We start from the raw sequence: 15,906 nt of genomic DNA on the forward strand, positions 1-15,906 counted from the left end.
CACCAGCTGTAGCCGACGTGAGCTGTTTTTAGGAGCACCACACAAAGACGAAGAGGGAGGCTGGGTCCATGCTGAACCCCTCCCTGGACAGCAGAGGCAGCCAGCGGTACCCTGCAGGCTCAGTGGGAGGCCAGGGTTGGTTTTGAGTTAAACAGCAGCAGTACGTAGGCCTACAACTCAGGTACACTTCGATGGTGCAAAGCGTATAGGGAAATACATGAGTAGGCTTATGTAGTTGTACATGTATCTGTATTTTTCTCTCTCTCTCTCTCTCTCTCTCTCTCTCTCTCTCTCTCTCTCTCTCTCTCTCTCTCTCTCTCTCTCTCTCTCTCTCTCTCTCTCTCTCTCTCTCTCTCTCTCTCTCTCTCTCTCTCTCTCTCTTCCCCCCCCCCCCCCCCTTTATTTGAAATGAATATTGGCATGCATGTTGTTTTTCAACCTTTTTCATGTGTACACACAAAAACACATTTGGCCCGACAACAGAAACCACAGAGGCACTATTGCATTTCGCTGAATATACCAGCATAGAGAAATACAACACGGGTCACAGAGTGACACCTCAGCCCTGTGTCCTCTGGCCCTTCCTGGGCGCGCTGTCCCCCCTCACCTCTCTTCATGCTGCCGAAGGCCAGGCTGTACTGGCCCACCAGCTCGCTGGACAGCAGGCCCGTTTGGTCCCGCACAGAGAAGCGCAGCAGGCTCAGCTCAGGGTCGCTGACGCTGAAGTTCATGGAGGCGTCCCAGCAAGGACTCAGAGCTGCGGAGACAAAGGTGGAGAGGGAAGCGATAATGTTGTTTTAATAGTAGTAGTGGTCGTACTTTAAAAATGTATAGGATATTTGAGACATATCATGCATGGTGGTGCGTCACTCATGCATCTGTGTGTACAACAGCACTAAATCTTGTGAAAGAGTTAGTAGCAATGATTGTTATTTATTCCATGAGTAGCAGTAGTAGTAGTCGTCATACTATAAAAAAAAGTAAATACTAATCATTCATGTTATTGTAATTAGCAGTAGGCCAATCAGTCGCCGTGGTTTAATTATAAACAGTAGCAGTTATAGATGGATGGACTATGGATGCAGGGTGATTCAAAACACCACTGATGCATCAATGTACCACAGCACAGAACCGTGTGTGTGGCGAGTTTTGGATCAAATGGACCGGTCATGGCTACACTTCATGGCCCACTGCTCCTAAAAGGCAATCCTGTTTTACAATTTAAAGGCTCTTATCAGCGCAACTCACCCGAGTGGCCTGATGGCAGTCAACAGGAAATTATGTCCAAAGGAGGAATTCGAAAGAAATCACTGATGCTAATGATAGAAAATCCAAAGCCAATTTTATTCCTCCTAAACTGGACTGCTTTACACAATAGTATTCTGAGGGTCCTCATCCTAACTATGGCAGCACAAGCCTTGTTGAGAACACACTCTGTATTCAAAGGGTGCCCTCGATCATCAATCAATCCCACCACAGTCTGGGCTATAGTGGACACACCGGGCATTTGGCTTCCCACCACAGACACGGCCAACAGAAACCGAACCTCTTGCGGGCCATTAGCGCGTTGGCCTGACTTAGGCATCGACACTGGCCTGAAGTACAGAGAGTCACAACATATCGGTTAAGTGGTTCCTCATAAAGCCTCAATGTCGGACCGCACGCTCTCTCATTGAAACCCCCCGAAAGCCACTTGGAGCGAAGTGACCCATTGATTGGAAGCTTGAGGCTGCGATGGGGTGGAGTGGAGGGGATACAGCTCATCGCAGCCCCAGACACTCAGGCCGGGCCACTCTGCTCCACGTTTAACTCTGGCTCTCTAGTTCGCCCACATGATTAGTAGTAGTAGTAGTAGTAGTAGTAGTAGGAGCATTCTTTTACACACTATGATAATGGTGTGCTGTGTTTGTGTTCTGTTATAGTGAAGGTATTGTGTAACAGTGATTTGTTTGTTTTAGAATGATCGTTTTGTGTTAGTGTTGGTTTTTCCGCTACGTTGATCCATTTGGGGGCGGTTTGATCTTTATGTCATACACTGACTGATTTGTGTTACCATATTTGTGGTCTGTAACAGAGTATCATCGTATCTTCTGCAGCCTGTACACCACCTTGTACTCCTATTGAAACACGGCAGTACTTACAGTTCTTCACCGTGTCCGTGTTCTTTCTGCACGCAGAATGCACACCATGGACCTCCACTCTGACGAAAGAGTCCAAGGTCTTCCCACTCCTGGGAACGGGCAGGTGGGAGCCACTGATGACCTGCAGGAGGACAGACAGAAGGGTCAACCGATGTGTGATACAGGGAGGAGAGACGTGTTGAAGAGGGGGAAGATGAGCACCCAAAGTCAGGGCTGATAAAGGACGAGCAGCAAGAGGAGAGGGATGGAGAGAGAGGATAAAAGAGGGGAGGAGAGGAGTAGAAAGGAAGAAGGAAAGAGGAGAGGGTAGGTAGCGAGGAGAGGAAAGAGGAGACAACGGGAGAGGGAAGAAAGGACACCAGAGGAGTAGAGAAAAGCGAGGAGGAGACAGAAACAGAGGGAGAATAGACGACTGGAGTGGAGTGCAGTCAGTGGAGAGGAGAGGAAAACAGAATATAAGAGAGAGGAGGAGGGTGATGACACAGGTCTACTGAGAGACTTATCTGCAGTCCTATCACACTGCGCTCTGATCAAAGGGAAATCTGTGCACTTATCCGGACATGCCATGCTTGCTACCATGTGCTGCTTTAGTGTCCAGTGCGCAGTTGCACTACACTATTCCACTCCTGCCGGCGAAGAACTGCAGTTTGACATTAGTATTCATACTCAGTGTCATGATACGTTGCTTTGGGCTGCTGTGTTAATGAATTTCTCTCATTTGTTTCCTTTGTCTCATGTCGATGCCTTATTATGAAAATAAGTGTTTTTTGTCACCGTTGTAGGCTACCGGTACTTAGGAAAAATTGTACAGCAGTAGTGGTGACCTAGATACATTTTTCTCTTAAGTACTTGGAGTCCCGGGCGGCGTGATTGGGAAAACGTAGATAATGGTTGTGCATCTGCGGGGACAGGTGGGGCCTATAACGTCTGAGTTTCAGAGTCTATCGCACTCTGGAAAATGAGCTGGAAACCATCCAAACCCTTTAGCGAGGGGGGGTGGGGGGGGACATCATCACAACATCAGCCTGTACTACACGGCCACTTGTTGGGAAGCCGGCGTCTATCATTGTTTGCCCAACTCTCGCTGTGTGTTGGTGCTGCTTTGTGAATGACAAACTGAGGATGACGCAGCTGTTAAGTTGGCTAATTGGACCCTGGAAACCCAGCATTGTCTCTATTATCTGCCCACTAATTCTCATCATACCCCTCGTCTGCCTGGGCCAGCCCCATGCAATGCCTTTGTCATACAAAGTACCCTAAATGTTGTACACACATAAGAGACCTGGGCAAAAAGCCCTCTAATGGGCTAGATAGCAGTCATTGTGGTGGATTGGTTTAATAAGGTTCCACCCTGCGCTGCGATACACACACATGGGGGGTGATCTATGACGAACGGCCACGTTTTGCGCGGGCCAACCCAGATTTAAGTATTCTGACGCACTCGTAAATCCCTGTGATTCTCCTTTGGACAGCGAGCTTTTACAACATTTGAGGTCATCTCCATAAACGTTGATTAACCCCTCCGAACATACTGCAGCTTCATCACCCGTCGCTTTCCCCGCTCTTCCCCTCGCTCCTCCAACCTGTTCCTCCAGAGGAGTGTCTTCCCATGAATCTCAGCAGTGCCAGGGCGATGCAGCACTTTCAGCAGACCAGCACATTAGTAGCTAATGGAGCCCGCCTACTGAGGGAGGAGAGTCTGTGCTTAGGCATGTGTGTGATACATCGCACACTCTGCGTGCACACAACAGCTACACAACTCGGTCCTAAGGTGCGGCACGTCTGTCCACAACTAGCGTCTGTCCACCACAGCGAACCCACGCAGCAAATTGGATTCCTTTAAGTCTGACAGCGAACCCCAGCGGGGGGGGGGGGGGGGGGGGGATTAGCGAGTGCCGCGGCCTGGAGGGGGGCCCCCGTACCTTCAGCAGTAGCTGTGTGGGTCTGGGGCCCTGCAGGGAGGAGGCGGAGTTCCCCTGCCCTGACCGCCGCAGTGCCGCAGGCTTCAGGACGTAACCGCAGCGACCGTTGTCCTGGAAACGACCCCCGTTCAGGTCCATGGGCAGACCCAGGGACTGGAAGTTGAGCGCCACTGGGAGGGCGGAAAAAAAAAACGACAACACAACAACAAAGACACACAATTGTGAAGACCGGTGACACACACACACACACACACACGCGACAGGGACAATAGGTGCAGCGCCACACTGCGCCAACGGACGACGTCGGTTTGAATAAATAAAACTGTGTTTTGGTTGCACCCTGCGGACACCCCTTTTCCGGCATCTGTTTTGTTGAGTAGAAGGGAACTGTAAAATTCAGAGCCTCCCACGTATAACTTCGGGGAGGATTCCAACTCGCTGTGGTTTGTTCGCGCTGATTCACATAAACACAGTGGCGTAATGAAAGTGTCCTCATTACAGGACGGATCATTTCACACAGATTATGTGTGTGTGTCTGTGGGGGTGCGCCGCGATAACCAACAATAAAGCGAGATGAGACACAGTGGAGGCGAGCGGCAGATGTGACCACGTCGATATATTTCAATTGTGTTCTGTGTCAGCGTGGATCTGGCACCAGCACTTCTGGGAACCGGAAAAGAAACAGAGATTGATCCAGCTTTGTGCAAAATAACACCTGCCACTTCTCTGCCTCCCCCACCCTCTCCCACCTCACACGCCCTGTGGGGGGGAGGGCGGGGGAGGGGGAGGCGACTGCTTACTGAGCCGTGGCGGCGGAGTTGAGCTACTACCCGGTCTCCCTAGAGACTTAAAGAAGTGTTGACCTCCATTTTTCTCGCTGGCTTGATGGAAACACGGCAAGAATCAAAGCTGGCCGGTAGGCTTCTCCGGGGGGAAATCAGCGAGTATTAAAATCGTGGGTCCCAATGCCTGAGAGATTAATTGAGTGAAAGCGCTTTGCAGTAAGACAGGTGGACCGACAGGAAGACTAGTAGAGACCAGATTGGATGAATTGAGTCAGTCTGGAGGACCTTACACCATCTGTGCCGAGCTGAAAGATTAGTACTAATGTTGATAGTCAATATGTTTGGTGTGTATTGTGTTATTGTAGCATTGTCGCAAACAGAGAACGGGAAGCCTATACAAACTGCAGAGAGAATCCCACAAAAACAAGTTATGCTGAGAGCCGACAAACACAGAAGAAAACGCAGAAACGATCGGCTGTCTGACGACGATTTAGCTCGGGCGATGTTTCTGGGGTGTTTCCAGATAATGGACCTCTGGACAAAGAATGACTATTGATACTCTCCACACAGAATGTTTACCTGAGTGTAACCAAAGCCCGCTCTACGTGATTGGTCAATACTACTTGGACAACAACAGAACGACAAACGGAAACCAGAACGCTTCGGATACTGATATCTTGTTCCGTTGCCTACAGATTCTGCATTCATATGCAGATATATGTTTAGAGATTTTAGTAATGGCGGGAATGCGGGCACAGACCAAATACATTTTAGATTCCTGGCAGAGACTTTCTGGCAACAAAAAGAAAGCCATTATAACTATTTTGTCAAATAAAGAAGTCCACTTTAAAATGCACACATAGAGTTGTCAGTGAGTGCAGTGTGGATATAAATGTTAATTAAATAATTGTTCATGGCTCTGAGTTTGTAGCTACCATGGTCCTTCGAAGAAAGGCATAGATCGGGCCATATTGTACAGCACTCAGACAAGATTAAGGTAGACTCTCCTCTTTTCTTCCTTAAGTCTTTAAGGATTTAATTGTTATTTGAAAAGGAAACTCAAGAGACTTCAGTGGAAGTCAATTCTCTGCGAGATAAAAGCATAAATGTATGATTATTACTTCAAACTGGCTTTGATTTCCTTGATACATTCAGATAATCCATTACCCTTCTGTGCAAATGTGAGTGTGCAAGTGTGTGTCAAATTGAGTATGTGTGTGTGCTTGCGTACTTGTGTGTCTGTTTGTGTGTGTGTGCATTTCTGTCTTTCTGTGTCTGTGAGTGCGTGTGTCTGCTTGTGCAGGTGTGTCTGTGTGTGTGTGTGTGTGTGTGTGTGTGTGTGTGTGTGTGTGTGTGTGTGTGTGTTTTTGCAGGTGTGTGTGTGTGTTTTTGCAGGTGTGTGTGTAGTTAGGAGTGTAGGCTGTGTGTTCAGGTGTTTCTCTGTGTGTGTGTTTGTGCTTGCGGGTGTGTGTGTGTGTGTGTGTGTGTGTGTGTGTGTGTGTGTGTGTGTGTGTGTGTGTGTGTGTGTGTGTGTGTGTGTGTGTGTGTGTGTGTGTGTGTGTGTGTGTGTGTGTGTGTGTGTGTGTGTCCTACCTAGCTGAGAGCCAATGCTCCAGAACTCCTGGGGGTTATAGTTGGAGGAGGAGGTCCGGGAGCCTGCCGGGTAGATCCTGCTGAGACACCTCTGGTTGTGGAGGATGAAGTCTCGACCTGGTGGGATTCACATTCAACAACTTATTTTGCGTTGTGTTAGACTCGTGTAGCGATGCCTCTAGGACCCGGGGGAGCAGGGGAGGGTTTACATAGGGTTCAGAAGGCTTTGGCCTTGCTCATTGCACCAAGCCTGATGGTAGGTGTTTGTTGGTCAGATATCTGGAGCATCTGGTCAACCAACAACAGGTCGTCTTTGGAAGGATGCGATTTAAAAGTTTTTCTTTAAATATTTCTGTGTAATTAATTGTTGATTGTTAATTTAATTATGTCATGCTTTCATTTAAACTAAAATTATATTGTACTGTTTATGACCTGTGATAACCTGAATACAACATGGTCAAAATTGACTAGCTGAATATTATATCGTAATAACAAAGGAGTTATAAGCCTCACCATCACTAAGTCTAGTTTGGGCCATACGAATCTGTGGTTTGCATCCTTGTTGAAATAGGAAACATCTCCATGGTTATTTCGATTCTCATTCCCTACACAGACTTGCTTTGCTGTGGGGTAAAACCTTTTTTCATTAATCACGCTCGCATTAATCATGTTTACGTTATTTTATTCATGAAGGCCTGTGTTTTGTGAAGTCCCTACAGTAGCAACAAACACAGTAGGCTGTCAGGGTCGTGGAGGATATAATGTGTCATATTCTGTCAGCAGGGGCCAAGTTTACTGAATTATTATTGTCAAAACAACATCTCTCTCAGCAGGGCAGGGACAGTTTATCTGATCATAATTCCCTCAAATCATTTTGACCTCTTTTTTATTCTCCCCGGATATTGGGGGGCTGCTTTTAGTTATTCCTGTTTACGATACGTAAACATGAATAACTAAAAGCGTGTAAGTGTTTATCGACAGCCAATTCAATTTCCAGTTCTTAAATAGTGCTTTTAAGTGCTTACCATTTAAAAAAAAAAAAGCATAAACTGTTACTATAAAAATTAATCATACATAATTTCGGACGTAATGGTAATTATTTTTGTTCCTGAGCACAATTTAATATTGATTGGACACTCGGACCTCCCAAATACCACTCGGTGGTCTTACCTGAGGCTCTGGCCAGCTTGTGTGCCTTCTTCTCCCCCATAGAGGTGTTCTGGTGGGGCGTCTGGTGGAGCCTGGCATGGCTGAAGCTAGTGAACTTCACCGACTGGGTGTAGATGACCAGGTTAGACAGAGCCTCTGCCACCATCACCTTCTTCACCTTGGGTACATAGTCGTGAGTATCAGAGCACAGACGGTTTGCTACGCTGAGACAGGAGCTTCATCCTTGTCCTCACTGAGGCCACAGCTCAACTCTTCCTCACTGTTGGAAGCTCTACATCCAAGCTCTTTCTATGCTTCCTTCTCTAATGTGTCCCTAAGATGAGTCGTCACTGTAATATGCATCTGGGCCCTGACTTACTTTCTTCTTTTGTTTTCTCAGAGACCAGAGCTTTGATGGCTCTGCAGATCCCTCGTCTTCCTCGCCTTCCTCTCCCTCCTCTTCTTCCTCGCTCTCGTCTGCATCCCTGCTCGCTGCCTCCTCCCCTGCCTCGTTCGGAGCTCTGATCTTTTTGTTCTTAATGAGAACCTTGTACTTCAGGTCCTATCGACCCTCCGCACAGGTACACGGTCACACAGAGGCATGGGTGCACATTGTGCATGAACACAAACAGGCAAACACGTGTAGTGTGCACACGCACACACACACATAGGCCTACATCTCGCAGTCACACACACGAATGCACGTGCAATCCCAGCCTGAAGTGTCCCTCCTAACCGTCTACCAAGGCACTCGTTTCTCGCTAACTATCAGTGGCTCAAACGACGATCAAAGAATACATTTTCCTGACACAACAAGAAGCCCACCAGTTTTCCTTTCTTCTGAATTGCCAAAATGTTGCTTTGCTTCAAAGAGTCAGTCAGCTAGTGACCCAATGCACATCAATGAGTTCACAGAGTACATCTATGTTTGGCAGAATACAATGAATAACTTACGAGTGAATGCAGGCGCTGCTGCTCATACGATTCAACAGCCATTATTGATTGCTCAACTTGCGTCGGACTGCCCTCCCTATGTGAATGAACCGCGAGTAGCAGCAGCTAAATCACTTTGGTGCTCCTCAAGGGGAAGCCGCCGCCGCCATCGCCATGGAAATAAGTCACTCACCCACCACAGACGAGGATGCAAACAAAAATAATTACAGCTCCGCCAGCCCTCCCAATCTATAGTCGTCTTCGCAGTATCCATCTCCCATCCAAATTCTAAATACCTTGGCGTATTATTCCCGTTGGAAATTACAACGTTCACAATGAAAATTATAACCTTCAACACGTTCGCTGGCACCGCGCTCTCTTGTTTTTAGTGTCGTTTCACAGGATGATGTATTCGTTTGAAGGCAGCACTTATGGGGTCATTATTCATGGCATCTGCTGAGGCAGTGTAACAGGGTTAATTTAAGAGTGATTATTCAGATAAATGTGTTTTCCTAAGCCCTTGATATCACTGAAGACTGACGAAGCAGGTGACGGACAATCGGTGCGTAAGCTTGCCTTTGTGGTGCCTTTGATGACTCGGTCGAGGGTTTTGAGAGCCACCTCGTCTCCAAGAAGTGGAATGCATGATAATTGACGTTTTTTATATTCATGGCGGCATTAGCGTTCGCTAGCTTGACTCTCTCTGCAACAGTGGGAGCATGACAGCACCTTGTGAAAATTGATTAAATATAGCCGCGGGTAAGGTGTCAAGATCATGCTGCTAATGCTGGGGTTTCCATTTAATCGCGTGCCTTGCACACTATAAAGATACTAAATTGATATGGAGGAGCAAATCATGTGTGCGTACTCAGGATAAAACCAAACGGCTTTGTCCCTGTACTCTGAACGCCGTAGGAGCAGAAACCGCACGAGAAAGAAGACATTAATCCACTTACCCAAAGTGAGCATTTCTCTTCACTATTTTTGTGTTCAGTATTTAGACGAATGGAATGGGTTTGTGTCTTTAAACCACACACTCCCTGATCGTCAACATTCAGAATGCAAATTAATTTCACTTAGTGCTAAATAATCAACTGAGAGAATAACAATGGCATCCATAGCCGGGTAAAAGTCTGATTTAGTCCATTTTCAGAGCTGGTACTAGAGACATGGACAGCTCTTCACTGAATGACTCTCTATCTTCACCAGCAGGACAAACATTGCACACAGGGCAAGCTTTTCTTAAAGCCCCCTTTAGCTGACAAAAACCTTGGCAGCATGTTTTACAGAGCGGGCTGATTGTAATTAAGGTTCTTACATTTGGACTTGGCAGTTCTCCAGAGGTGGGGAGATCCAGGGGGGTTTTAAGTAGTTTCTCCCCCAGAATGGAGATGAGGTACTGGGCCATGACTACCTGCTGCTCCTGGCAACAGTGGTTCTCCAGCGAGAGGATCACAGGGTAGGGAGACACCTTCGGTCAAAGGAGAATGAAAATTCATGGAAATTGTTAACGGTGTTTGCATGAATATTTTACAACCTCGCCGCTCTCTTGCATCGGGAGCACTTGGTCCTATTCTGCTCACGGAGAAACATTAAAGAGAGTATGCTGGGTGCACGAAAACCCTGCCAGGCAGAACATGGCCTTTTAGAAGCAGGATTAATTACACCCAGTGTAGCACTTCCTGCATGAGGTCCTGCACACATCTCCAAGGTGAATACCCCGCGAGTGCGCGAGTGATTCCCAACCGTGCCGACGAGGGCAGCTTCAGAGAGCAGCAAATTAAAAGCTGCGTTCAGAACTTTTCGACATTCTCTCAAATAGTTAAAAGCCGCTAATAACAGGAATACAAAAATCCGCTCTGCCTCAACATCCTCACCACCACCACCCTTAGCTTTCCCTCTCCGGCCTGTGAAAGTGCACTCTCTGTTTTGAATTCCTGGCCGACAGCTAGTCCGGTCCATCTCCTGGGAGGGTACCATGGGAAGTGGAGGGGGTTTCCCAAAACCGTCCGGTTTTGGGAAACCCCCTCCACTTCCCATGGTACCCTCCATTCTGGGGGGCTACGGTCCGGACCCTAGTCAGACCGGGGGGCCCCGCGCCACATGTGGTTACCTCGAAGGCATGTTGCTCCACAGTGCTCACGACGTCCCTGAAGAGGATCTTGGTGGTGAGGGTGTAACCGTGGTACACGACGGGCTCCGTGTTGGGACCGTCCCAGCAGTCGATCTCCAGACAGCGACAGCCCTTCCTTAAGGCGCTGTGGATGATGAGCACACACACACACACACACACACACACACACACACACACACACACACACACACACACACACACACACACACACACACACACACACACACACACATACAGTAAATAAACATGACCAACACCCAGCCATTCCTCAAGGCGCTGTTGATGATGAGCACACACACACACATGACATTCACACACACACACACACACACACACACACACACACACACACACACACACACACACACACACACACACATACACGATATTCAAACAAACACACACACACACGCACACACAGACACACAGCACATAAACATGACCACCACACACACAGCCATTACTTAAGGCGCTGTGAATGACACACACATATACACACACACACACACACACAGAACATAACACACACACAGAACATGGCACACACACACACACACACACACACACACACACACACACACACACACACACACACACACACACACACACACACACACACACACACACACAGTGGTGCAGCATATATACACACACACACACACACTGGGCACTGGCAAGGCCAAGTGTGACGCATTAGAGGCAGACATGGCTCAGAGATGATTGGTTGACAATTTGTTTTTACAACAGGGGTGATTTTTTTATTCCCCCACCAAAGCCACTTGGGAATGAGTCATCACAATGATATATATTCATGAGAATCCATTTTTAATTCCCAACAGAGCATTTGTATGCATTTGTAAACTACAACACAATGTTGTTAAAAATGTCGTTGTCTTATTTGAAATGCAATCACACCGCTAAGGTCACCCGTCGGCTTTACAGTGTGCATTAAATTAAACACAAATTAAAATTAAAACAGTATCTGCTTTTGAGACTGAGTCTCAAGATTAATGTGGAGTTCAAATACAAGTTTTAACAACAACGCATCAATGGCAAAACATCATCGCATTTTCTTATAACAGCGAGATCTTGCAAAGATCCTTGCTTTCCAGAATCTCTCCGCTCCGCTGTATCGCGCCAGAAATATGCTTCTCAGCCCCCCCACCTTACAGACAGATCTCTCCGCCCCCATCTAGCTGTCTTAATGACCCCTTCATTAGCTAAGTAAACCACATCTCGCAGCCCACAGGGTAGGAGGAGCAGCCTACGACGCGGGCAGACGGAGAGCTCAGCACTTTCTCAGGAGCAAACGCACCGTTTCTGCTGCAATCAGCCTTCCTGGTCAACCCCCCTCCCCCCTTTGTCCGGTGAACATACAGGGATGCTTCTAGATTATTTACAACAAACACTAAAGGAGAGGGCTCCAAAGGATACATGTGATGGGATGGAAATTGTGCATTTCATTAAATCTGAATAGATGCTAATTAATTGTTTTTTTCAATACAAGGGCGCAGTGTGTTCAAAATATTAGTTTCTATATCTTTTTATTCAAAAAACCTAGTTAAAATACCGGGGGCCAATCTAAGTGGAGGGTTGGGCCAGCCTGTGGCTCCCCATTGGCCATGAGGGTCCGTTGTGATTTTGATCTGCCTCAGTGCATGTTGGGTCATTAAACACAGTTGAAGGGAGAATATGCGGCCACTACATATTATGTGCTTGCAAATCCCAGGGAGCAGAATTAAATAATGCATGGCAGTGTAACCTATATAAAAAGCCAGATGGGGCTGGTTTGCTCCAGTATGTGATGTCATCAACCTCTTAACTTTTAGTCTTTATATTCCTACTTTCACTGACTTTAATTAAGATGCAATTGTCCATTGCTGATATAATTTAATATGCTATGTATTACATTTATTGTATATAAATTAATATATTTAACAATTTGCACCCCCTTATACTAGAATAATTCAATATTTAGGACTGATACTTGATAACACAATACCACAAATATTATACAGATTTAAGGCTTTTTCTGTTTATAAAAGCATATAATGCATGAATAATAATTAAATTAATTAACTGTTTCGGTTTTGCAGTATCAAAAACAATTGTGTCCTAGAACCCACAGTGTGAGCATTCATAGTGCCCATGTCCATGCAAGAACAGTGTTTACTGTGGTAACACATGAGAGAGAGAGAGAGAGAGAGAGAGAGAGAGAGAGAGAGAGAGAGAGAGAGAGAGAGAGAGAGAGAGAGAGAGAGAGAGAGAGAGAGAGAGAGAGAGAGAGAGAGGGGAATGCAGATACATGTACAACTACATAAGCCTACTCATGTATTTCCCTATACGCTTTGCACCATCGAGGTGTACCTGAGTTGTAGGCCTACGTACTGCTGCTGTTTAACTCAAAGTGTGTCAAGAGTGTGTGTTGTAGTGGCAGTGTAGTAGCTGCTACCTAACATAGGCGTCCAGGTGGCTCTTGCCCACGAGCTGGTCCCCGGTGAGGTAGGTATTGTGTGAGGTGGAGATGAAGTAGTGGCAGAGGGGCTGGTCCATGTCCTGGTAGACCACCGTGTGCCTCTGGTCCAGCACACTGCAGTCCTTGGACTCCATGTAGCGGTGGAACCCCTCGAAGGTCATGGCCCGGTCGGTCCTCGCTGCGTGGAGGGGGGAGGGAAGGGTGAGAACAGTAGTTTGAGAGGCGTGGCACCAACGGGGAAGATCATGGATGCTCAAACATTGTCACTTGCAATGTTAACAATGGAGAGTTGGACTCACACACACGCATGCACACACACCCAGAGACAAACAGAGCACAAACATGACCACCATCAACACACACACACACACACACACACACACACACACACACACACACACACACACACACACACACACACACACACACACACACACACACACACACACGCAACCCATGTTGCCTTAAACCTAGCGTATACATGAGAGAATGTGTTTTGAAGTACATTCCAAACAAAAGCATTGGGAATGTTTTGCGAAATTCATGTTTGCGAATGAATTTCACGTTAGCGGCGTCACAGGCTGTTTATTGTTGTCGCCTGTTATCTGCCGCCTCTGAGGAAGACATTATGTCACACTGGGCTGCGGGCGTATTTGGTCCATTGGCCCACAGATGGGTCTGACCAGATGTGTTCGGCCTCTTCCGCTTTTGTTTGTCATCCCCAACCCTCTCCTCCATCCCTCAGGCACGAGCATGCGTCGCCAGAGCACTGTCTCTAACTTTCCCTGATGGATCTGCGGTGCCTTAAGGCACGCTGTATAAGATGGAGACGTATGAACACAGATGGGATCCTGATCGGAACAAACAAACAGTTCTGACTCCAGTCCCCGGCCGGTGTGGTCACGTGACCCCACTCCATCATTCAAAGGCTCCTCCGCTTTCTAAGGTGACTGGAGTGTAGAGGAACTAGAGCTCCAGGGGAGAGCATGATTCACGGCCTGTCAATAATAATAATAACATTGCCCCATTCTTTAGCCCACAATACGTCAGTGGATGGGTTACGGAAAAGAAATAGAAAAGAAAAACAACAACAACACAAACTACTTTCTCACCTATAGAACGGCCCGACCGTCACTCACCTGTCTTGTCAATCTCATATCTGTCAATCAAACGCTCCACCGTCTCCTGATTGGCTGTGAGCTCCATCTGCTCCCTGTGGAGGAAGCGGAGGAGGGAGCTGGCAGCCAGGGTAAGCTGGTCTGCGGTGTAGCATTGGTAGAGGCGTTGGATCTCAGCCCGTCTGGTGGCCGGACGCGCGGTTCTCTTCATCATCTATGAACCTGGGACCTGGAGGCGAGACGAGGGGTTAGGACAGGATCAACCATCTTCGATTGATTTCCCCTTCTGATGTCAGGTCTGAGTCGGAGCTCTCTCTGTCTGGCTGGGGAGACTCATCAGAGTGAGGCCTTCAGAGAATCAGAGATCAAAAGATGTTTCTTCTCCCCACCGTCTTAGACAAATCTGTTTCTATTTAAACGGCGCCAGCAGTGACGAACGGCTCGGAGGGAATTGGGAGCAACGCCAGCCCTTGGCGTGAGTTCCACAGATTCCTCCTCCACCTGAGAAACCTGACAATGACTTTTTGCCTTCGACTTCTTCAACCTTCTCCTCTCTCCCTCCCCACACACAAGTGGCATTAAAGTGAAGAGACGGTCTGTGTCTCTCTCAGGGGGATTCAGTCCCCTTCATCTGTCAACCGCTCCTGCAGCACACCGTTTCACCGCTCATGCTTGTCAAACAGCGAAGCAAAAAAGCCTCTTCTGGAGTCCCCCCCCAGCCGCGCACCTCCATCACACCCTTCATTCGCTGCCACTAGACCTTCACACGCTGTCATTTCTGGGGTGTTTTCCCCTGGCTCTGTGTGAGGCGCATTGTCTCAAAGCACCATGTGACGGGTCCCACCCCTCCTGTGTCGCTTTGTCATTTGCCACAAACACAAACAGACACGCACACATATGCACATACAAACACACACACACACACACACACACACACACACACACACACACACACACACACACACACACACACACACACACACACACACACACACACACGTACAGAGTAAGACGCATACACAGACACACACACAAACAAAAACAAACACAGACAGGCTCAAACACATACACTTGCATACACAGACATGGATACACACACACCCACCCACACACATACAGACATACACACATACACACAAACACACACACATGAGAAATAATTATTTTACATTGCACAATTTTGAAAAGAAAGTGTGTTTTTACCCATGGAGAATCAAGGCCCCATGCTTTGAACAGTATGTTTGTGCCAAATTTACCAAGTATATGTAGCCTTCAAACATAGCTTTCACAACAGTGTTCAGCTTTTGCCATAACATTCTCATTAACAAATACTTAGGATTTAGTCAACCAGAATCTTGCAGCTTAAAACTCCCTGTGAATCCAAGTGAAACCCTGGAGAGAAAAACAAGAAACCTACCTTAGATATCGATTGCTGTGGAGACGGGGCCCAGGCCAAGATGGATCATTGTTTACTACAAGTGTACAGAGAAGAGCAGTAGCTATGGGGACCCAGAGGAACAAGCTCGGAACACCTATGACATCACAGAGGACAGGAGATCGGGGAAAGAGCCAGAGTTCCGATTGCGTGGGCATTGTTGTAGACCAGGCCTATTCAACTAGCGGCCCGTGGGCCAAATGCGGCCCCTCTTACTTTT

At 47.4% G+C, this 15,906-nt stretch overlaps 1 protein-coding gene across 2 annotated transcripts; it reads right to left on the reverse strand.

The window, feature by feature from the left end:
* Positions 1-17: 17 nt before the first annotated feature.
* LOC115550946 (1-phosphatidylinositol 4,5-bisphosphate phosphodiesterase zeta-1) lies at positions 18-15,734 on the reverse strand. 2 transcript variants are annotated; one of them, XM_030366355.1, is made up of 12 exons: positions 15,669-15,734; positions 14,273-14,480; positions 13,110-13,311; positions 10,637-10,781; positions 9,842-9,994; positions 7,970-8,152; positions 7,612-7,768; positions 6,442-6,558; positions 4,064-4,233; positions 2,142-2,262; positions 608-757; positions 18-111 (listed from the first exon to the last, which is right to left on the reverse strand). In XM_030366355.1, the coding sequence occupies exons 2-12, from the start codon at positions 14,463-14,465 to the stop codon at positions 29-31; spliced, it is 1,674 nt and encodes a 557-aa protein (XP_030222215.1). In that variant the 5' UTR covers positions 14,466-14,480; positions 15,669-15,734; the 3' UTR covers positions 18-28. The 2 variants fall into 2 exon arrangements, with proteins under 2 accessions (XP_030222215.1, XP_030222214.1); XM_030366354.1 differs by lacking the exon at positions 18-111 and having other exon boundaries at positions 481-757.
* Between the last annotated feature and the right edge of the window lie 172 nt (positions 15,735-15,906).

The sequence above is a fragment of the Gadus morhua genome, chromosome 9, assembly GCF_902167405.1.
Source record: "Gadus morhua chromosome 9, gadMor3.0, whole genome shotgun sequence".
Taxonomy (NCBI): Eukaryota; Metazoa; Chordata; class Actinopteri; order Gadiformes; family Gadidae; genus Gadus; species Gadus morhua.

What these genes read in the sequence shown, in the direction of transcription:
- LOC115550946 (XM_030366354.1), bottom strand. Translation starts at nt 14,465, where the DNA reads ATGATGAAGAGAACCGCGCGTCCGGCCACCAGACGGGCTGAGATCCAA. An exon ending in GAGAACTGCCAAGTCCAAAT is followed by an intron (nt 8,153 to 9,841) that starts GTAAGAACCTTA and finishes GAGGGTCGATAG; the next exon opens with GACCTGAAGTACAAGGTTCT. An exon ending in CACGGACACGGTGAAGAACT is followed by an intron (nt 758 to 2,141) that starts GTAAGTACTGCC and finishes TTGTCTCCGCAG; the next exon opens with CTCTGAGTCCTTGCTGGGAC.